This window comes from Physeter macrocephalus, chromosome 13 (genome assembly GCF_002837175.3).
Source record: "Physeter macrocephalus isolate SW-GA chromosome 13, ASM283717v5, whole genome shotgun sequence".
Classification (NCBI taxonomy): domain Eukaryota; kingdom Metazoa; phylum Chordata; class Mammalia; order Artiodactyla; family Physeteridae; genus Physeter; species Physeter macrocephalus.
The window spans coordinates 13,176,814-13,200,312 of NC_041226.1; the positions used below are offsets into that span (position 1 = coordinate 13,176,814).

Sequence of the window (23,499 nt, forward strand, 5' to 3'; positions counted from 1 at the left end):
GGGAAGGTAAATTGATACAGCCACTATGGAGAACAGTATGGAGGTTCCTTAAAAAACAAAAATAGAACTACCATATGACCCAGCAATCCCACTCCTGGGCATAAACCCTGAGAAAACCATAATTCAAAAAGAGACATGTATCACAATGTTCACTACAGCACTATTTACAATAGCCAGGACATGAAAGCAACCTAAATGTCCATCTACAGATGAATGTATAAAGAAGATGTGACACATATATACAACGGAATATTACTCAGCCATAAAAAGGAATGAAACTGAGTTATTTGTAGTGAGGTGGATGGATCTAGAGTCTGTCATACAGAACGAAGTCAGTCAGAAGAAGAAAAACAAATACCGTATGCTAATGCATATATATGGAAACTAAAAAAGCGGTACTGATGAACCTAGTGGCAGGGCAAGAATAAAGACGCAGACATAGAGAATGGACTTGAGGACACAGGTGGTGGAAGGGGAAGCTGGGATGAAGTGAGAGAGTGGCATGGACATACATACACTACCAAATGTAAAATAGATAGCTAGTGGGAAGCAGCCGCATAGCTCAGGGAGATCAGCTCGGTGCTTTGTGACCACCTAGAGGGGTGGGATAGGGAGGGTAGGAGGGAGGGAGACACAAGAGGGAGGGGATATGGGGATATGTGTATACATATAGCTGATTCACTTTGTTATACAGCAGAAACTGACACAGCATTGTGAAGCAAGTATACTCCAATAAAGATGTGGAAAAAAAAAGAAAAAAAACTTTCCCGTCTTCCTCACTTACTAATGGTGCCATCCATTCTCCCATAACTAGCTTTCAGACCTCATCAACGAGCAGCGACTCCTCCCCCCGCACCCGCCTCTCCTTTGTTGCTCACAATCAGATTGTCTGCATGTGAAGAAATTTTTAAATCAGTCCCCTCCTTTTCATTCCTACTTGCTATGAGTTTAATCTTTTCTTCTTGCTTAAAAATTCCATTAGCCTCCTAGCCAGTTTCTTCACACCTTCTGACCATGCACCATTCCCATATTAAATTGATTATTTTTACTTTTCTGTTTTAAAACTCTGATGATGCACCAGAGCTGATAAATTAAGTTCAAACCCTTCATTCCAGCTTTAAAGATTTCCTCTTAGTATATTATACTATAAAAAAAGCTACAAACACTTTTAGAATCTCCTAAACTGAGTGCACATGTGGGTGAGGTGGGGGGTGGGGGTGTCTACTTCTCTTTGCTTCATGTTTCTTTCCAGGTCCCAGATACTCCTGGCCTCTCACTCATGGAGGGGGAGGAAGAGTGAATAATGCTAGTGGCAGATGTGGGAGCTGTAGCTCAATGGTTCCTCCCTCCTCCCTCTCCTGGGTGTGCCTGCCTGCTGAGAACATGCACTCTGTGCCTCTCTTAGACTTGACATAAGCTTGCTGTAGAGAGAGGCCTTGCCCCTGGGAGCGGAAGGGATGAGGGGAGTGCTGGGATTATTCAGGATGGACAAGCCCCAATCCAGTCCTGAGGTTTGGCATCAGGAATTCCACTGTTGCCACACACCTGAATGAATTTGAAGACCAAGACTAAGACACATGAAAATTGAGGCTTCTGGAGGCTGGAGGAATTGATTGGTATAATTTCAGTTTTGTGAGGACTATACCAAGCTCAGGCCACGCAGGGATTTTTAATCTTTTCACAGTTTTTCACAGCTAATACTTTGTGCCTGATTTTTCATGAAGTTGGCTCTTAGCTGCTCCAGCCAGTGTGAATGAGTTTAAGCCTCGGCTGCCTAAAGGTTTTGATCTGCTGGCTTTGTATACAGGCAAGGGCTCTCTCTAAATTGCCTGGGCTGCAGGCACTGACCACTTCAGGTGATCTAGAACATTAGCCACACAGGCCTTAGCAAGCAAACCTGGGTTGAGGTAGAATTTACTCTGTGGGTCGCTGCAGATGACCTTGAACAATACATGCCCAGGTAGGTCTATGCCTGAAGACAGGGCTGATAAAGGGATTTAACCATCAGGAGAGAGCCTTTGAGTCCCAGTGAAGTCTTGCCTTGAAAGAGGCAGAGTTTCAGCAGCATATTTTCCTGTTTCTGCTGTGGTTTTTTAATTTTAATTGTTTTTTTTTTAAACTGAAGTATAGTTGATTTACGATGTTGTGTCTACCTGTGGTTTTCAGCCAGGTCGGTAAAGATAGTTAAGTTCCACATGGGTCACTGAGCAATAGCATATGAGATTCTAGCTTTAAATTGTTAACATTAAGCTCAGATAGGTAGTACCAGATCTTACTGCCCAAATTCTATTCTACACTCAGAGCCAGAGGAATTAGTCTTAAATTTATGTGACTTGTCAACAGTCTTGAGTCACCCCCAACTATGCAAACTCAAGATGGCCCAAATTTGTTAATTTCATGAGTTCAAGCCAAGGCTTTAGATTTCAGACTGAAATCATAGGTTCAACCATAAAAGGATGGTATATTTACAATAAGAACAAATGGGCATCTGTATTGAAAAAAAATGCCATCTTCTTAGATTATACTAGAGAAATAACTGAAATAAATTATTGCTGACCCAAAGACAAATAAAAATGCTGATCATTTAAAAATACTGTCTCTAGGGGGACATGATTGCTCAAAATCTCACAGAAAAACTGGAGTGAAAAATATGTCAGTCTTCATATCAGAACATAAGCAGAGGGAAAATTAAAATAAAAGGAAGAGACAGATTAAGCTGGAAGAATATTTCTTAGGAGTAAGGTTAAAATCTTAGGAGATATATTAAACAGAAATTAAACTAAAATGAGACCTCAAAGACCTTTAGATATAAAAGGAAAAATAAAACACACTAAGGTTCTAACTGGTATTAAAGAAGGTTTTAGATAGAGGGAATATATTTGGTTGTTACTAGATTAGAAACAGTAAATCAAAAAGTTTCAAAATTATCCTGCCAAAATCTGTTATGTACTGAATCGTGTCCCCCTACAATTTACATGTTGAAGACCTAACCTCCAATGTGACTGTATTTAGAGAGGTCTTTAAAGAGGTAATTAAGGCTAAATGAGATCCTAAGGGTGAGGCCCTAATCCAATAGTCCTGATATCCATATAAGAAGATGAAAAGACACCAGGAATCCTTCTAGCTCCATGTGCACAGAGAAAAGCCCATGTGAGGACACAGCAAGAAGACAGACATTTGCAAGCAAGAAGAGAGGCCTCAGGAAAAACCAAATCTGCCAATACCTTGATCTTGGACTTGTCAGCCTCCAGAATGATGAGAAAATAAACGCCTATTGTTTAAGCTACCCAGTCCATGGTATTTTGTCATGGCAGCCTGTTATAGGCTGAATATTTGTGTCCCTCCAAAATTTATATATATATAAAGGTTGAAGCCTTAACCTCCAGTGTGGCTATATTCAGAGATGGGGCCTCTAAGGAAGTAATAAGGTTAAATGAGGTCATAAGGGTGGCTGGGGACTTGATCCAATACGAATTAGTCTCCTTATAAGAAGAGACTTTTAGGAAAAGGCTTGTGCTCTTGTGCTCTCTCTCTCTCCACTAGCACAAAGAGGAGGCCATATGAGCACACAGTGAGATGGCAGCTAAGCTAACAGAAAAGGCCTCAGAAGAAAATCTATCTTATTGGCACCTTGATCTTGGACTTCCCAGCATGCAAACTCCTTAGCATGGAAGACAAGCCTTTCCAAAACCTGGATTCTGTGTACTTCCCTGAATGGTTTCTTGATACCATGCAGGTACCTCTGCAACCTGGGTGCCAGTTGTACCTTCCAGTTGTAGGCCTCTGAGCTTTATAAACTTTATCATATGTTTCTTCTGTCTGTCATGCCCTTTTATCTTAGTCCATGTAGATCTTGCATGGCTCAACTTAAGGTATCTTATCACTTCTTCTCTGAAGCTCTTAAGTCTTCCAGGTAGAATTACCCATGCATTCATAGCACCTATAACATTTTATTTTTCTTAATATTTTGTCAGTGCTTATTAAGTTCTAAGTGAGTGGTTCTCAAACGATGTGATGTAGGCCCCTAGAAGGCATTTTGTAAATGCAAGGAGCATTTTTGGTTGTCATAAGATTGGAGCTTTGGGGAACTCTACAAATGTTCAGTGTGTAGGGCCAGGGATGCGAGATGCCTGCAATATGCAGACAGGCCGGTACAAAAAAGGAACTGTAGACATCATGTCCAACTTCTGAACGTTCTTCTGGGCTCCCACGTAGGTGAAAAACTTATTAATAATTGTCTGAGTTGAGATTCAAATTCTGGTTTATATATAACCAAAAGTATGAGTTCATGGTGTTAATGTATATTGAACTCACAGGAACATAACTACCATATAAACTGAGGAAAGAATGCATTTGGTTTTTGTTCAGAATTTTACCAAGAGTTGTTCCCATTACAGAAAGCCAGGTCACCAAGGGTAGCAGCATGGGTGATATTTGAGTCACCAAAACAACACAAATGCATTGGTCTGTGTTTGTAGCTATAGAATCATGGTGATTCTAAGCAAATGTACAAATTTCCTCATTTAGCTCTTCTTTCAAAATGTCAAATATAGATTTAAAATATGGACAAGTATTCAGTTAAATATTAGAAGCTGGGTTTTACAGCTTTTTGTACAAATGAACAGTCACCAATGTGCCTACTCTGCCAGCGTGCTTTTTCTCATTAAGCCGACAAACACATCAAGATTAAGCGAGCATTTTACAAAGGAACATGTTGATTAAATTGGAAGAGATATATATTTCTATATTTAAAGAATACTAAAAACTGCAATACTGTCCCTGGAACGTTTGACAATGTTCTATGCAGAAGGAGACAGGTCTCATTGTTTTCTACAGAACAACGTAAATGATCACAAAATATGGCATGCCACACAATATTCAAGAAAAATTAATCTTAGCTGTATAAAAGATAACTACAAAGAAGAAGAAAAGATCATATCATATTAAATCATTTCCTCTATTCCATTGCAATGCTGCTTTAAGAGGGTTACAAAAGACACTGAAATCAGCTGCATGATGTAAACGAGTAGATGAAAGCATCCTTTATGATAAACAAGCTTTACCATTTGCATATGTAAAGTTTCCAAGGCCTGAAAAAATTGTAGCAAAAATGTCATTTACAAAATGACTGACAATGAATACAAAAGAATTGTCAATATTTGAAACCCTCAAAATTACTTAAAAGAAAAAAAACACTTTTCCAACATCATTACTTATTTAACAGATGGAGAGTCAGTAATGTTAGTTCAGAGCCAATTTAAAAAAGAACCACCAAATGTTTTTACAAAGTCATTTCATTATTCATTAGCAATACTTAATTACCAAGAATCTTAGAGAAACAGGCCACAGATCAATGAATGTTTAAAAGTAATCCCTTCAATGACAGATTACCCATAATTTATCAAATGTCAATGAAGAGTTTGAATGTCTTGTCCAAATAAGACGGTTCTCTAAGAAATTTTTTTTTTTTAAAGATTTGTCTCACATTATGGACTTATGTGGAATTTTTGATGTAATCAATGAAAAAAATAAATATCAAATTTGAAATACTGCAAAACAATGAGGTATATCTTTTAAGCTATATTTGCAAAGGTCTTTCTCTTTATTCAATTTATAAATATTTTAATTTATATTTTGTATATAATATGCATATTTTTTAATATACAGAAAAATTGAAAGAGTAGGACAATAAACATACTTATCCTCACTACCTAGATTCAATAATTTGTTTTGCCATAATTGCTTCCTATATGTATGTGTATTTTAGCTAAAACATTTCAAAATAAAATATACATATCATGCCACTTCATCCCTGTATTCTCAAGCATAAATCTCCTGAACATAAGGATATTCTCTTACATAACCACTATGTCATTACCACATCAAAAAAATTTTGGAATAATTATCTAATGTAACCTAATACTCAGTCCATTTTACAAATGTCTCCAATTGTCCCCTAGATACCTTTTATTATTGTTTTTTGTTATTGTTTTTAAGGGGGACTCTAATCAAGTTTCACACATTGCATTTGTTTGTTGTATTCAGTCTCTTTTAGTCCAAAAAATTTGTCAACCCTATCTTTAAAAAAAGTTCTTTTTTACATTGACTTTTTTCCACCAGACCAGTCATCTTTTAGAATTTCCACATTCTAGATGTTTCTGATTGTCTCCTCATTGTGTGGTTTAACTTATTCCTCCCTCCCTCCCCTATAAACAGGAAATTATAGGTTTCATTCGATTCATGTTAAACATTTTTGGCCAGAATACATCCTATGTGATGCTGATACTTCCTATTTGCTCACATAGGAGATCGGAGAGGTCGACTCTACCTCTATTACGAATGCAATTACCTGGGTTAGAAGGGGCAGTCAGATCTCTCCAATGTAAATGCACATTTACAGTGTAAATGAGGTCCCTCTTAAACTTATTAAAGGAAAGGGGATCGATCTTATTACAGTGCAGGGAATTATCTTGGCTTTTTCAACAAATCGAATATTTTAAAATAACCTTGTTCACTGATGATTTTTATACTTTCCAGCTTTGCAGCATAATCTATCTAACATGAGGATAGATGAAAGGATACTGACTCAGAAACAGATTGCTCTCATGTGGATGCTATGATGGTTAGATTTAAAGATCAGTTAACATTTTACAACACCAGATGGGGTGGTTTTAAGCAGATGTGGAACACGTTAGCCAGAATTTTCAAGAAAAATTAATTGAGCTTCAAAAGAACGTTGAGGACAAAGCATGATTTAATCAGTCTAATTTAAAAGGTTTGGGATCCAGCTAAGACTTTCACACCCACTTGTCTAAAAAGAAGCTAAGTTGTGGCAGCATTTTCTGCTACCTATATACTTGAGAATGGTTTCAGTCTGTGCACTTACTATAAAAGTCTACAGGACATTTTAAACTAACGTTAATAGACAGTACAAAATATTAAAACAGACATCAGAAACACAGACATGTCCTTGAATTTTAAAGAAAGGTACTGTTTTCAAATATTTCATATTTTTATACAATCTAAAAATTTCTAAGTAGTATGATAAGGTATTATGTTATGAAATTTGCATTTGAAACTATGTATTTATTTTTCGGTTACTTTTTTTTTTTTCCTGTTTAATTCTGATACTCAGAGTCCCCAGAGGCCTAGCACAATCTCTCCATAGTCTTTTGTATGAATATGCTCTAAAATTAGATAATGGTGATGGTTGCACAACTCCATAAATATATTTAAAAACACTGAATTGTATACTTTAAGTGGGTGAACTTTATGATATAGAAATATCCCAATAAGGTTTTTTAAAAAGAAAGATCGATTGACTGAATAAATCTTAAACTCATAGTCCCCATCCTTGACAAATCACAGGACTTTATCAAATGTTCACCAATTATGATTTTACACTTTCATTTGAAATTCAGGTATTCTCAGAATATTAGACATACAAATACATTTTATATCCAAAGCAAAATATAAATTACTATTTTATTTTAACCATCAGAACAAACTTTATTCAATACACCAACTCAGCAGCATAGTGGAAATTCAAGAGAAGGGAAATATTGACTTGTTTCTTCCTATATTGGTAACTTACATCAAGCTCAATTAAACAACAAATACCTAAGAGGTAAGGGATAACGTGTCCAGGGTGGATCCCTTGCAGGCAGAGCTTCACAGAAACCTGTTTCAGCCAATTACGTAAGAAATAAACCCTGGTCAGTCTCAAGGATTGGATCCTGGCACCTGATCTCACCTGGGAAGGAGCTGGTGCTTCCCTAGCTGAGCTGGCCGATTAGGGCTGGAGCCAAGGTTCTGCAGAGTCACACTACCTTGGGTCTTAATTCCTTACTATGCCAGGGGAGGGGCTGATGCTATCCTATGCTTGCAGTTTAAAACTCCATAGCCTAAGGGTCTCGGTTGGATTCCTCTCCCAGAGTCTAACATCTAGCCCTTGGAAGGCAATGGGCAACAGTGGTTTGACACAAATACTATTGCACCCCATGCCCAGCTTGACATTGTTCCAGAAGGCTTGGTGCCTTTCCAGCTTGGTCCTTTGCCATTTTGACATACCATTAGTATACCCTTATTCATCGTAAATATATTTCTAGAAAGACTACTGGAATGGAAAACGATTTTAAACATTGTTCAGTTTTTTTAATTGAAGCACAGTACTGTGTTAGTTTCAGGTATACAGCAAAATGATCTAGTTATATTTTTTTTTCAGATTTCTTTTCCCTCAGAGGTTATTACAAGATATTGAATACAGTTCCCTGTGCTATACAGTAAATCCTTGTTGCTTATCTATTTTATGTATACTAGTTTGTAGAGTCAAATTTTCATATTTAGTTACTTTGTTAAAGAAAAGAAAAATCCAAGATAGCTTTTTATCATATTGAGAAAATACAGATGTACGAATGTATGGTGTTGAACATTAAACATCACCTTGGAGTTATTGTCCAGCTAGAAGTTACTTGACAATTACTTTCCCCTCCTTTTTTTCCTTTTGGAAAAATTAAGTACTTCTGTTATTAATAATTAGTTAATAAACCTGGCACTTTGACTTAATTCTTCTGCTGAATTTCAGTAGCACTTAAAGTATATTCTCAACTCAAAAGTATTTTTCTTGCTCTTCCAGAGCCTTGAATTTAGTATATTCTTTATCTCTTTGTCTGACAATGTGAGACAACAGTTCATTAAAAGCAGTGGGGAGTATACATAATAGAGATGGTGTGAAACCTAGGTTCTTTTTTTCTTTTTTGTTTACCTTATTTGAAAAAGCACTTCTAACAATTCTCCTTGTTTTTTTAACTTTATTTGCATGACTCTTTGATTGATTCAACATATTTTTAAGAAAGTCCTGTTCCCTGGGGCTGCATTACTATGGGTCTAGATGGTCCTCCTGAGACAGAAGCTGAAGTAAACCACACAGGAGGGGAGTAAACAGACGTATAGAATAAGTAGACTTTCACTGACCCTGGTCGACACGAAATCCTCCCTAAACGTCAACCAGGCTCAGGCTTGCAAATCTAAAATAACCTCATGTGGAGGAGCGGGTCAAACCTTTTTTGGCTAGGAATAGAGGTACTAGTCCATGATTTAAGAAAAAGTTTATTCAGAAGTTGTAAACTAAAGTTTTAGAAATGAATTAAGCATACCAATCTGTAAAGTGTCCATAAAGCACTGGAGATTCTGTTCTAGAAGAAATGAACTACTGTTTACTGCATTCTGAGCACTTTAAAGAACAAAGTCAGCCAGTAAGATGGGCTGAGGGCACAGGTAAGGAGACGCTGGACATCAAAGAGCCTCTCACAGTCTGTCAAGGCTCCCGGGACGATCCAGATTCTGGCCACATGATTGAGCCATTCCAACGCTAAATAGGTGGCTCATGGGCTCACCCATCACAGCAGTGAGATTTAGGGGTGCTAAAATATGCTTTGAGAGGACAAACACCAGACTGCAGGGGATGCCCACCAGTCATTGCCTTGGTCCTCAAATCACACAACTAATGAGGGTGACCGTGACTGCTGTTTTGCTCAAAGCAATTTTTTTTTTTTTTATGTTCTAGCTGTAAACAGGTTTTTTTGGGGTTTTTTTTTTTTTAACATCTTTATCGGAGTATAATTGCTTTACAATGGTGTGTTAGTTTCTGCTTTGTAACAAAGTGAATCAGTTATACATATACATATGTCCCCATATCTCTTCCCTCTTGCGGCTCCCTCCCACCCTCCCTATCCCACCCCTCTAGGTGGTCACAAAGCGCCGAGCTGATCTCCCTGTGCTAAGTGGCTGCTTCCCACAAAGCAATTTTAAAAGACTAGTATAAAAAGAGGAAAGGGAGAATGATGCAAAACAAGCAACATCTTGACTACTCTCAGATGACCAGGATCATCAGCAATTGTTAGCAAATATTTAAATGGAGTTTCCCAAATTCATCACCCCAAAACATGCTGTTGACTGTTTGTCTCTGTCATCTCTGCCTTGCTCCCCCACTAGGAGGCTGTGACACTTGTTTAGCTTGAAGGCTGACCCTATACAAATTTTCAAAATAACACAAGTTTGGTTTCCAGAACCCTACTTTTCACAGCCTATAATTTTGAAGGCAGACTCTTTGGTCCACAGGATAAAGGGGTTTCCCATACCTCACCGTGCGGGCTGTATTTAGACTGAAACCAGGTCCATGGATGGCATGCTCAGTGCCCATCCTTCTGGCTGGGGTGTTGCAGGACCAATTCCTTTTAGGTGCTGGATGGATTCCAGGAGATTCTCCTCTTTAAGCTTACTCTCCACCAAGGCATTTCTCTCAATGACTTGATTCAGCACTGCTCTGTCTTCCAGAGTAATGATTATGACATACTGCACTCTCTCCAATCATCACTTGTTTGTTCCCAGCTCCCTGACACATTTCTGTAGTTGTTCTTCGATCACTTTAGTCTATACAGTATCATCCTCTCATGCTCAGATCTCCTGGGAGCCTTCTGAATATTACACTTCAAACTTCCCTTTGGTCATGTCTACCTCCATATGGGGTCCATTATTTTTAGGCAGAAGGTCCCTGTTCCCAGTTTAATTTGTTCTAGCTGTGTCTCCAATCCAACTTCATATGCTCAGCTCTCCTCTTGGAATCCTCGTATTCACTACTCTCTGCTTACGTGTCATAGCAGATCTTCCTAAAAGGCAGTGTCTTCCCCCCAGAGCATGAGTCCCCTTTAACAGACAACCAAAAAGCCCATAGAAACCAAACACCACGAAAGAAGACATGCACTTCGTTACCTCACTGTTTCCCATTTAAAGGGACTCTTTTGATAACAGATAAGCATTGTTTTCAAAAACACAGAAGAATGTGCATGGTTACGGAGAAACAGTAAAGAGATAAATAAAGAAAATGAAAAAGCCCACCCAGAATTTACACAATGCCTTGTCTTTAGTAGTAAGTCTTCAAAGAAGATTTAAATAGATAGAATCTACATGAAATACTGACCATAGAAATAAAGTTAAAATTTTGCTTTGACTATAATCTGAGTTTCTACCATTTAAAAAATCCTATATATGCAAAATCTTATTGGTTGGTAACAAATACACTATATTAATGAAGCCCAAAGCTAGGTTATCGGTTTGTATATATAAGTCTACTAGATGACATTTTAGCTATAACAGATAAATCAATGGTTCTCAACCCTGATTACATATTAGAATTACCTAGAGAGCTTTCTAAAAATATGCATGCCCAGGCCCACACTGACCAATGGAATCAGAATCCCAAGGAGTAGGCCTAAGCACAGTAAAAGATCATTACAGTATATTATATTCTAAACTTAGGAAAGAGCTTACAGATCATTTAGACCAACTCTATCATTTTATAACTGAGAAACTAAAGCCCAGAGACTCCTGGTCCCCACCTGGTCAGTTGCACTGACACTTGGGGACTGAGCCAGGCCTAGAACCTAAAAGTCTGTGTCCATCCACGCTCCTTCTTTCACCCTGACTCATTCATTTGTTAATATATTCATTCAGGAAATATTTTGAGAGCCCATTATGTGTTAAGCCCTAGATAATAACACCTGCTGCCGTTATGGAACATTGCTGGAAAGAATCCAAATGTCCACCAACTGGTGAGCAGATAAACAATACAATGAAATAACATTCTACAATAAAAAGAAATAAACTACTGATACAATCAACAAAGTAGAGGAATCTTAAAAACACTCTGCTAAGTGAAAGAAGCCAGGTGCAAAAGACCATGTTTATATGATTACATTTATATAAAATGCCCACAAAAGGCAAATGTGCAGCGACAGAAAGTAGCTTAGTGGTTTCCTGGGGCTTGGAAATAGGAGCAGGGGTTGGCTGAGAATGGACAGGAAGGATCTTATACAGGGTGATGAAAATGTTCTAAAACTGGAGTGTGGTGATGGTTGCACAACTCAATAAATTCACTAAAAATCATTAAGTTGTTCACTTACAATGGGTAGTTTTATGGCCTGTAAATTATCTCAATAAAACTTAAAATTAAAAAAACCTGCTGTCATTTATTAGATACTATATAACAGGAATTTGTACTAGGATTTAAACAGTACTACCCTCAGTGATATGCTCGTAAATTTTTAAAACAAGTTAACTGATATAAAGAAAGTTTAGCACACAATTTACAATTAATGATACAATATATAAGACTCTATTTATTATACTTCAGTATGACTTGCCATTTCTTGCAAAATCCACTATCAGTTTTTATAATTATTTCACCAACAATAGTGTCACAAATTCAAACAATAAATAAAGGCTTGATTTCTCTCTAATACAGCAAGGAAGTTGCTGATGTTATTGACCAAGAGTGTAGTTCTGACATGAATGTTGGCAGAGATTTTGTTTACATTAAGGACAAAAGTGAAACAATGAAGATGTACGCCAAAACTTCACTTGTTTTTCAATGAAGTAAGCAACTTTTTTGCTGAAATAATGATAGCTGTCAAAAAATGAATGCATATTTCCTCAGTTGGGGGGAGGGGGTATTGACAATGTGACAGCCCCAGACATGAAACATTTTAAGTTTAATCTTCATTAACATTTTTACTATTACTTTCTTAAGTCTGGAGACAACCAACAATAATTCAAGCCCTGCTTTGAAGCATTTGACAATTTCCATGGCGTAAATATTCCCACCATGGCTGGTTTCAAGCTACCAACATACCACTGAATGCAGAGTTGGGAAGAAATATGCAGTATCTCATACCACTAAACAGTATTTCCACATACAGATACAATAGACATAAATAATCTTATCAGCAGAGCTAAGAGTAAAACAATTAGAAAGAGATGAGTTTTAAGTTTTTTAGCCTTTGTTTCTAACATAATTTAACTGTAAATTTATGGAATTTAATTTTTAAACGAATTCGTGAAATTTTAACAGTGGGCACTCATCAACTGGCTCTAGCACACAACCAACCGACTGCCCGTTTTACCAGTGAGAAAACTGAAGCTCAGAGAGGCAGTCACTAACTAGCCCTGGTCACACAGCACAGTGCCACCCAGGTCGGTCTAATTCCAAACCTTCTTCCTTCCACCGTGCCCCTCCTTCAAATGTAGCTGGTGACCGACCCACACATCAATACCCAAACACTAACGTCAATGGATTGGTCATTTGTTGGATAACCATTGCTTTCCTTTCCAATAGGTGGAATGGGAACTCTGACCAGGGCAGGAGGAAGAAATAAAAGGAAAGAGCACATCTACCCGACAGTTTTGCTCAGGACATGGCAGGATCCGACCCTTCCCGCGACTTGGCTGAGTCAAGATTCAGCAACCAGCAATTGTGTGACAACTGGTAGAAATGATAGATCATTGTGTGGTGGTTTTTTTTTGTTTGTTTTTTTAACATTTGTCATTCAGTATTCCTTTTCACACATTTTCACTATAGTTACTGAAAACGTTATTTAAGACTTACCTTAGAAGTCACAGCAAAGGCCAAGTATTAAAAATCAAATAAGCTTCCAAGAGAGAAAACGGTTTCAGGAGTAAATCATTTAGTTCTCCACACAAATACTCCTTGGCCCCCGGTCTGGTCCACTCCTTCTCCACGGTACCATTTTCAAATCGGCCGCCTCTGCCTTCCTTGACTGCTAACTACTGGGGCCCGGTTGTGACACTGCCACATCCCAGCATCACATCTCCCTTTTCAGTCAGAAATATTTTAATGAGCGTCCTGACGCCACTTAAGATTGCTCAGGAACAATCTGAATTCACATTGTGGAGTTCCAGTACAAAAGTGCTTTGAAACGTTTTAGGCAGAGTAGGTTCCAGGCAAAAGCGCTGTCTCGCCCAGCACCTCAAGACCTCAAGCGCGCTCAGCAAACCGGCGGGCGCCGGCGCTGCCCGCGCGGCGCCGCATCTCCCGCCAGAGCCCACTGCACATGCGCAGTCAGACTCTCCGGCGGCCGCTCAGCTCCGCCCCTCGGAGACGCCGGGTTCCCTGAAAGGGACAGAGCGTAGAGACGCTCAAGCGCGGGCTGCAGCCGCGCAGGCGCAGTCGGGGCGCCATCGCTGAGCCAGTCACTTTTCCTCTCGCGGGTCCTGGGTCGTTGGTTTGCTAAGTGCAGTTGGGCCCGCCAGGTGCTGAAGGGTTGGGGTCGTGGACCCCCGCCAGGTCTCAGCAGCACGGAGGTGCAGGCTGTCGCCGAGGGCGCGGGGCCGGGCGCCGCTAGCGGTGCGCTCCGCCCCGGGGCCCCCGCCCCTGCCCCCGGCCAGGCCCGGGCTCCAGCCCCCGTCCCAGCCGCGGCCTCGCAGTTCACCCTGCTGGTGATGCGCCCCTGTGGAGGGCCGGACGAGGCTGCGGCCGAGGGCGTCCTGCGGCAGGCTCCGGCCCTGGGGGGCAGCGCCGGGGCGGGCAAGCCCGTTCGGTACCTGTGCGAAGTGGCGGGGGATGGCGAGGAGGAGGCGGGGGAAGACGAGACAGACCTGCTGGACACTTCGGACCCCCCGGGGGGAGGCGAGAGCACGGCTAGTTTGGAGGATCTGGAGGACGAGGAGACCCATTCTGGGGGAGAGGGCGGCAGCGGTGGAGCCCGGAGACGGGGCAGCGGCGGAGGCAGCATGAGCAAGACCTGCACCTACGAGGGCTGCAGCGAGACCACGAGCCAGGTGGCCAAGCAGCGCAAGCCGTGGATGTGCAAGAAACACCGCAACAAGATGTACAAGGATAAGTACAAGAAGAAGAAAAGCGACCAGGCCCTGAACTGCGGTGGGGCCGCCCAGGCTGGCAGCGCAGGAAACGTCAAACTTGAGGTATCGGCTGGGGTCTGGGGGAGTGGGAGGTGGAAAAAGAAACCCCACTCTGGCCGCAGACCGCATCTCCAGCGCCTGCCTACCGCCTCCCATATGGGCCAGGTTGCTGTGGCTGGACTTGTGGCTGAGAGTTAATGAGTTGCCCTCAACTACAGTTTATACAAACATATGCAAAGCCTGAACGGTTCTGGTGCATCCTTGTGAGAGATGAATAAATCTCAATGAAAATGATGTGACATGTCAGGAAAGCTGTCGTTTCAAAGATCTGGGATATGGGCTGGAAGGGTAGATAGTAAATGATTGACCTGATTCAACACTAGAGGAGCAGGCAAAGAGACTTAGGAACCTGCGTGAAATTGGTACTTCGGAGAAGATAATCTCTTCCTGTTTTCACTACCGTATTCTCGGTATCCTTTTCTTAGTATACTTATTCTTAGTACCCTGTTCTCAGTACCCCTATTAAGAGTACTCTTTTAGTGTTCTTAGTGTTATTTTCGCAGTTAAACCTATTCTCAGTTCTCTGTTCTTAGTACTCTGTGCTTAGTACTACTGTGTTCTCAGTGTCCTGTTCCAAGTTGATTTTGTTCTTAGTATCCCAATTATCAGTAAATAAGCCACTTCTTACAGAATGAAATAGTCATTTGTCCCTCTGTTTGTCCCAAACGTACCCATTCACTTCAGATTCTTTACAGAGAGAGGAGATAATATACTTCTTTTAAAGAAGGAATTATTTTACCTGTAGCAACTTTCTTTTTTTAATTGCCCAGCATTTACAGCTACAGTTTGAGGAAAATGTACAAAAGGCAAATAGGTACTGAATGCGAATCTCTCCCTCCACCCCCCACAAAAGAACCTTAATAATTTTCCTATTCTAAAATAATTTGCATGATTTTTTTAGGGAAGAGAATTAATTGCTATAAGCAACAAATAATAGCCATTTATCTTACAATATGGGACACTTTACCAGTTCTGAGGAATCAAGAGCTGTAAGTCTTTGTTGAACTGAGTGTAAAGAAAATAACTAACAGGGACAGGCAGGATACATTAAGGGCCAACTGTACAGTGCTGCTTTAGTAGTGGAGAGGATAGATCATTGTAGGCTGAGATATTCTAGAAAGGCTTTGCAAAGAAAATACAACTCAGTATAAGCCAGAAAGGACGGCTAATAGTATGTGCTTAATCAGCTAAGTTTCTTAATGTGCCAGGCACTGTGCTAAACTGTAAATGGAGCCTCACACCCTTCAGCAATGAGATAAGTACCATATTTTACATACATGAAACTGAGGCACAGAGAGGTTAAGTAACTTGGCCTAGGTCATGCAGCCAGCAAGTACTCAAACCCAAGCAATCTGGTTCTAGAGCCTTCACTCTTATCCCCACACTATACTGCTTCCCTAGAATTTTGGTGATGAAAAGAAAGAGAATACATTTTAGTAAAGGAAGGGAAGTGGAATACAGAAGGCACTTTTGGGAAGGCAGCAAGGGGACCATTCTAGCTAAAGCAGAATATTTATGTGGAAAATTCACAAAAGATAAATTTAAGAGTTTGAAGCCAATTTTTGTATGATGTTGAATGCCAGGCAATGGATTTTGAATTTGGAGTCTTCAAAAGAAAGTTCCTAGTTAGGAAGTAACAGGGGCTCCTACTCTGATGGGGTGGATTAAAGTCAAGAGCCTATAGATTTAGAGATGTTTTAGGAGATGATTATAGTAGGACTGGTAGGTGGTGATGGGGTCTTCTGCCATAGTGTGAGCAGCAAGATTAGAAATTAAGGTATTTAAAAATCAGTATTTCTTACACAAATCAAGGTTAAATGAGAAACAAATGTATATAATATTTAGTCGATGTATCTAAAAATTATGCTGTGTGAGAGACACATAAAGGAACCGGGGAGGAAAGAACTGACCTGTGGGATTGATCATTATCATTAGACATCTAAAAGGCTATCATTTGGAAGAAGCAGTAGACTTATTTTGCATAGTTCTGAAGTAACTAGGACTCTTAGGTGAAAATCACAGGGGTTATGTGTTTCAGCTCAACCTAAGTAAATGCTCCCTACATGTTAGATATTCAAAACCCAAATAGGATGCCTCAAAAGTTGGTAACTCCTTAGGACAAAAAGTGTTGAAAATTTTTGAAAAGGGAATTCCAACACTTGTAGAAGTTTGAACGAGATGACTCAAGTTTATTTTCACTACAAGCTTCTGTGATTTTGTGTTATTAACATTCAGAATGTACACAGTGCTGTGTGTGAGGTTGTGAGAATGCAGGGTACTCCACCATCAATTTGGCATCCCATTTCTTGTGCAATAAAAATGAAGCACAGTCCCATAAGTAGTTAATCCTATGGGGACAGAGGGAGGAAAAAATTATTTTTGTTTTCTCTGGGTATTAGATTCCTCTTTTTACAGTTTTTTATATTGTGAGGCTTAAAATGTTAAGGGATTGAACATTTTTTTAAAATATCAGATTGATAAACTTCTCATAGTGAAAGAGATAAAGAAAGGGAGTATTCTAATAGACAACTCAGAGGACATTAGAAAGAAGGTCAAGAGAAAAAAACAGCTTCAATAATAACCAAAATGAAGAGCAGAATTCGAGTGAATTCATACGTGGCATGGCTTATGTGACTTTATATTTAGTCAGAATTTTTGGATGTGGTCAGTATTGTATCATGGCTTTATAAGAGTCAGAATGTTTCAGTGAACTAACATTTTGTTAGTCAGGAAAATTGTATTTAAGATTTTATCAGGTCAGTGGGGATACATAGTTGGTAGTAAGCGCTGCTGATTTTGTTTGAGGAAGGATGTCTCAAATTGAGAGTATGGTGTCATTTTAGGACTTGCCTGTTTTGTCTACACCAGTGGTGGGAGATTACTTATACCAGTGCTTTCCAGTCTTTTCAAAGCCAGTGTGTCATTTTTCTCCTGGTGACTTCCAAATTTTGAAATCTTTGTGTATCAATTGCTTCTTTGAGTAATATTTTACTTCCCTTCCCCGTTTTGTTTGTTGTTGTTTTGTTGGGCAAAAAACTATCAAGAGTGTTTCATTAGCACTACATGAATGGCCTTTGATTTCATATATTCAAAGGCAGGCAAACTTTGGTTTGGCCTGGATAGCTTTATCTGAGAATGTTCAGTTTACACTTGGCACTTTTTGTAATATTGAAAATCGCTCACAAATATTAAAATAGGTCCCCTTCCCCTACCCTGCCCCACTATTGATTTTTGAGACCTTCTGGAGACAGAAGATCCCAGGTTGGAAGTCCTGGAGGGAGAGGGAGTGAGGCATGTTATATAAAATTAACTGCCAACACTTTGCCTAATGACTTAAAGAGGGACTTTCTCAAAGGCTCCCAGGAACTGGGCAAGAAGGAAGAGAAGCAAAGACCTGTTCATTACATCATTGAAATGCCTTTAATCATGGATTATTATATCAACATTTAATCCTATTTGCATTTTTATCTTGTATCCCAGGAAAGTGCAGATAATATACTCTCCATTGTTAAACAGAGAACAGGATCTTTTGGGGATCGACCTGCAAGACCTACTCTTTTAGAACAAGTGTTAAATCAGAAAAGACTGGTAAATATCTGTTTGTAAAGTAGTTACAAATCTAACAAAAGTTGTTTGTTATAAATGGAACTATTTAGCTTTTGAGATCTTAAAATTTGTTAAACTGGTCATCAGAATAGAATTGTGCCTCTGCCGGTACACATTGGAATTTCATAAAGACAAAATTACAAAGAAAATATAATTTCACTACATAAAAATGAATATTGTAGTTAAAAATTGTGGTAAAAATAAAAATGCAAACTTGAAAGTAACATATAGGAAAAACATTTGCAACAAATATGTAAAAGACTGTGGTTGGTATGGTTGACATTTTTATCACACAGATAGGTGAGGAAAAAATTTTGGCCTCAATACATTGCAAAAAATATAAACAGAGAAAAGCAGAATGCTTCCCTTATATGATATGGAAAGATATTTCATATCAGTAAAAATCACACAATAAACAGTACAATAAGTGGAAATGATGTAAATGATAACACACAGTGATGTTGAGGGTTCCATGAAAGGGACTCATTCTGCTGATGGCATCTTGTATTAGTACAGCACTTTAGCAAGCAGCTGGGCGGTCTGTATCAGGAGTCCTTAAAATGGTCATCCCTTCACTCAGAAATCATATTTACTGTGAAGACATTCTCAGGAAACAAATCCTAAATATGGATAAATTAAGCATAAGGATATTTTCCAGAAATGTATTTATCACAAATAGGAAAATGGTAGTTTAAACAACCTCAATGTCCAACAGTCTCATAACAGCTAAGTAGACTTTAGAACATTTACTTAATAAAGGTTGGGCAGTCTTTACAAATAAATTTTAAAGAAAAGTAATAGGGCTTCCCTGGTGGCGCAGTGGTTGAGAGTCTGCCTGCCAATGCAGGGGACACGGGTTCAAGCCCTGGTCTGGGAAGATCCCACAGGCCGCGGAGCAACTAGGCCTGTGAGCCACAACTACTGAGCCTGCGCGTCTGGAGCCTGTGCTCGACAACAAGAGAGGCCGCGACAGTGAGAGGCCCACGCGCCGCGATGAAGAGCGGCCCCCACTTGCCGCAACTAGAGAAAGCCCTTGCACAGCAACGAAGACCCAACGCAGCCAAAAATAAATAAATAAATAAAGTTAAAACATTAAAAAAAAAAAAAGAAAAGTAATAAATAGCAAACATACTATGCTGTAATATTAAATTTTAAAAATCAGTATTTAATGATAATGTTTCCACCTTATTTGGTTTATCTTGTTCACTTTATTAGGTTCAAGGTTTTTTTACCTTCATCAATTTATATAAGTATTTTATTTTAATAAAAACATATTAGCCATAGTCTATTATATTTGTCCTATGAGTATAACTATATTTAAAAATGGTGAGTGTATAAAACTGTGTTGGTTGTTTCAGAGCAGTTGTATTTCTTTTCTGAAGTTTTGGTAATGTGCTAATATTACTTTTATTATACATGTATACCTATATATACACAGACATACCTATACACACAGACACACACCATTTTTAATTTCTCAGAAAGACTTAGTAAGCTGCTGGGAGGAACCTGAGTTCCAGTACTAGTCATACATGTGTGTGTTTCTAAACTGGCATTTAACCATGTTCACATGGTATGCCTTTTCATTTCCTTTTTTTTCTTGCTGTAATCCAGTGCTTTTCTTGGCTCTTACGTTTCGTAAAGGGTATACATGCTGGCATATCATAAAAGCATTTCCTTTGTGTGCAAAATCACCAATAAGATCAGGCTTCACCCGTGAGTTTTAGGTTTTAGTATTTGATGTATGATATCAAATTTTATTATTATTAGTTTGCAGTTTAATTGCAGTACATCAGATGCAGAAGTGAATTCAATTTAGGCATGTTTCGTTTTGTAAGCATATTGTATCTTGTGTAAGGATATAGAAGAGTAATTTTATAGCATGAATATGATCTAATCCCATAAAAATAATGCTATTAGTAAATATATTTTTTATTTTTCCTTTTTAAGTCATTACTAAGAAGTCCAGAAGTGGTGCAGTTTTTACAGAAACAGCAACAGCTATTAAATCAGCAAGTTTTGGAGCAAAGACAACAGCAATTTCCAGGAACATCAGTGTGAGCGAATTTATCAAGAAGTCCTACACATTTTTTATCTTATTGTAGTGGATGGACATATTTTTATACTAAAGATAAATGGGGTAAGATTTTGCCAGTAGAAGGTAAACAGTCATTTTCCTGTGACTGTATGTGTGCATTTGGGGACAAATACGTATTGCACATTGTGCATCTAATCCTTTCAGATCACTGTGGATTTGAAGAAATCAGCTTATCTTTCCAAAGTAATATTTAATTACAATGTTTTTTTAAACAAAATGTTTCTCTTCAGTCACTGTTACTGAAGGTAATGAAGCAGTTGCTTTCTGTGGAAGTCACGAAGTTAATAGATATTAATCTTGAATCATCTAACTCAGTGATTCTCATCAAGGGGCAGTTGGAAACATGTGGGTATGTTTTTGCTTGTCACGGTGACCTTGAAAACTGCTGGTTTTTAGTGAATGGGACAGGAATGCTAGGTGTCTGGAATGGTCCTCCACAACTAAGAATTATATTACACACAATGCCAATAATCCCCCTGTTAAGAAACACTGAGAGCTACTTGTGATGATAAAATGTAGTTGGGGCACCTAGAATTGGGTTCTCGTAATAACCTTTTCTTTGCAGTTAAGACTGGAGCTGTCAAAGAGGTAAGCATATTTTCTGTGTATAAGGAAAGTGATCATTGTTAAATAGCTGTGAGATTAGGATGTGCATCTCCTTTCAGAGATGTGCTGGTAAAACCTGAGAGGGATTAACCAAGTACCCTGGAATGAGTGCATCTCCTAAAGTTGGCTTCTCTACTTCTTGTTACCTGTTAGTGTTGATCTCATTTAAAACAGACACTCTTGTGTGTTGAATTTGTGAACAGTACAAATGTATCTCATCCCACCAATGTCAGGACAAAATTACTTTTTTATACTCATTTCTTTTTAAAAAAGAGATCCCGAAAAAAGAATAACACTCCAGCATTTTGTCAGTGTTTTTCAAAATTGAGCTATTTTAAGATTGTGTTATTCCTAAGTAATGTTCAAAGAGTGATGGGTAATCTGGATAGATACTTTTTTCTTGTATTTTCTCCTAGGAAAACTTTTAAAAGGCAAAGCTTACCAATAAGAGTATCAAATCAAATGTCAAGAAAGTATTTCCAGTGTTAGGACAATAAATGCATGTGCCTCAAGTTAAACTGTGCAAAAATTTGTTAGTTTCTTGGGTTTTAAGCTCTGAAATATATATCAAGTTAAACTTAGTCATGGCTGTTCTGAGATGTACTTAAGGAGAGAAGGAATCTTTATGTTCATTTTTTATATGTGTTTTATACCTGCATATCTGTGCAAAAATGCTTTCACCAGAATTATTCATTAAAGTCCAGTTATTAACCTTTGAGTTGTCTGAGTCACTTATTCTATTCTTTAGCTGCTCCGCACCGGATGCAGAGGAATTCATTTCCATTTGTTATTAACTGTTAGCTTGTTTTCTTACTTATGGTGTTGGGAGCTTTATTGAATCCCTAGAGTATAAGTTAACTTTTGTAGTAAAAAGAAAACAAAAAAACCCCAGCTTATCCTTCTTCAAATGGAACATGAGGATTAGGAAAGGAGGGAAAGTAATAGGCCAGTGAGAGCTGAATTAAAAGAAAAGGAATTGAATTTATTTATGTATATATATTATACACATAATATATATTATAGAAAACAATAAGGTTTTTACATATTTAGGGTAGATTTATTGCAATGTGTCCCCAACTTTTTAATTCCTGCATATATTTATAACTCTTGTCATGTGACTTTGCTGTTCCTCCCACGGAGAGGTAGAGTTTATTTACCCCTTAATTCTGGAGGACTGGCCCTGTGACTTGTTTTGGCCAATAGAATACAGAGGAAATAATAACATGGCAGCTCTGAGTAGACAGACTTCCAAAGGTTTTGAACACTTCGGCTAGTCCTTTTAGAACGCTACCCAGCTGCCATGGTAACAAACCCAGACCAGCACAACCTGCAGGATAATGAGACACATGGCCCAGTCACCTCTGTTGTACCAGCCAATAGCCAGTAAACAGCCAGATATGTGAGTGAGGCTGTGCTAGACTAGCTATGTCCCAGCCAGCCTGCCAGCTGACTGCAGGTGCATTTGATTTGGTCCAGACTGGCAGAACCACCCAGCTGACCTGTAGACTTGTGGGCAAGAATAGTTATGATTGTAAGCCACAGAGTTGTGGGATGGTTTGTTATGCAGCATTCTTGAAATAGTAGGTAACTGATACACCTAACTGTATAGCTGTTTCTCTGTAACAAATCACCCCAAAATTTAGTGGCTTGAAAACAACAATTTATTATTATTTCTCACAGTTCTGTATACGATTACTATGGTTTTAAATAACTGCAAAAGCTTTCAAGGTAGGTGTGGTAGACTGCACTTTCCAAAGATGGCCACAACAAAATCTCCCATCCCACATGCTCTTATGTGATGTGGCCCATTAAGAACTAGATTTTATTTTTCTGACCCCTTGAATTTGAGCAGGCCCTGTGACTGCTCTAACCACATGACAAAGTGATGTTATGCTAGTTGATTTGAGTCTAGAGGAAAGGAGATATAGTAAGTGTAGATATGGTATATTTGCAGTAATAACGTAAAGGCATTCACAGCTTGCATTTTCCAGCAAAGTCATCTGCTATTGTAGACTTGGGGAAAGGAGCAGAGAGAAGTCATCTGCTAATATGGAGCGGGGGAGTCGATAAGAGGCTGTAGGAAAAGGAAAAATTAGAAAGACATTGAAGTCAGTGAGAAAGATGGCTAGTAGCTAGTAGCCTGCTAATAGTCCCCTGATAACTCTTTTCCTTCTTTCATAATAATAGAAGTTTTGGTTGGGAATGTACCCACCCAGCAATACAGCCGATTCTCACATAATGTCATGCGAAAGAATCCAGACACAAATGATGTGTGGATGATTCAATCTGTATAAAGTACAGAAGCAGGTGAAACTATTATTGTTAGAGCACAGAGGAGTGGTTTCCCTTTGGGTGGGGATAGAGCATAGAAGGAGGCATGAGGCAGCTTCAGGGGTTCTGGTGATGCTCTCGTT

At 38.8% G+C, this 23,499-nt stretch overlaps 1 protein-coding gene across 1 annotated transcript in view; it reads left to right on the forward strand.

Annotated features, from left to right (window-relative positions):
- Positions 1–21,778, forward strand: part of RFXAP (regulatory factor X associated protein) — a 29,577-nt gene extending 7,799 nt beyond the window's left edge. The window contains exons 2-5 of the mRNA XM_007128867.3: positions 13,782–13,982; positions 14,141–14,778; positions 18,256–18,363; positions 20,332–21,778. Coding sequence (XP_007128929.2) covers positions 13,782–13,982; positions 14,141–14,778; positions 18,256–18,363; positions 20,332–20,442 — 1,058 coding nt within the window. The 3' untranslated portion in view covers positions 20,443–21,778. The remainder of the gene's footprint in view (positions 1–13,781; positions 13,983–14,140; positions 14,779–18,255; positions 18,364–20,331) is intronic.
- Positions 21,779–23,499: the final 1,721 nt, after the last annotated feature.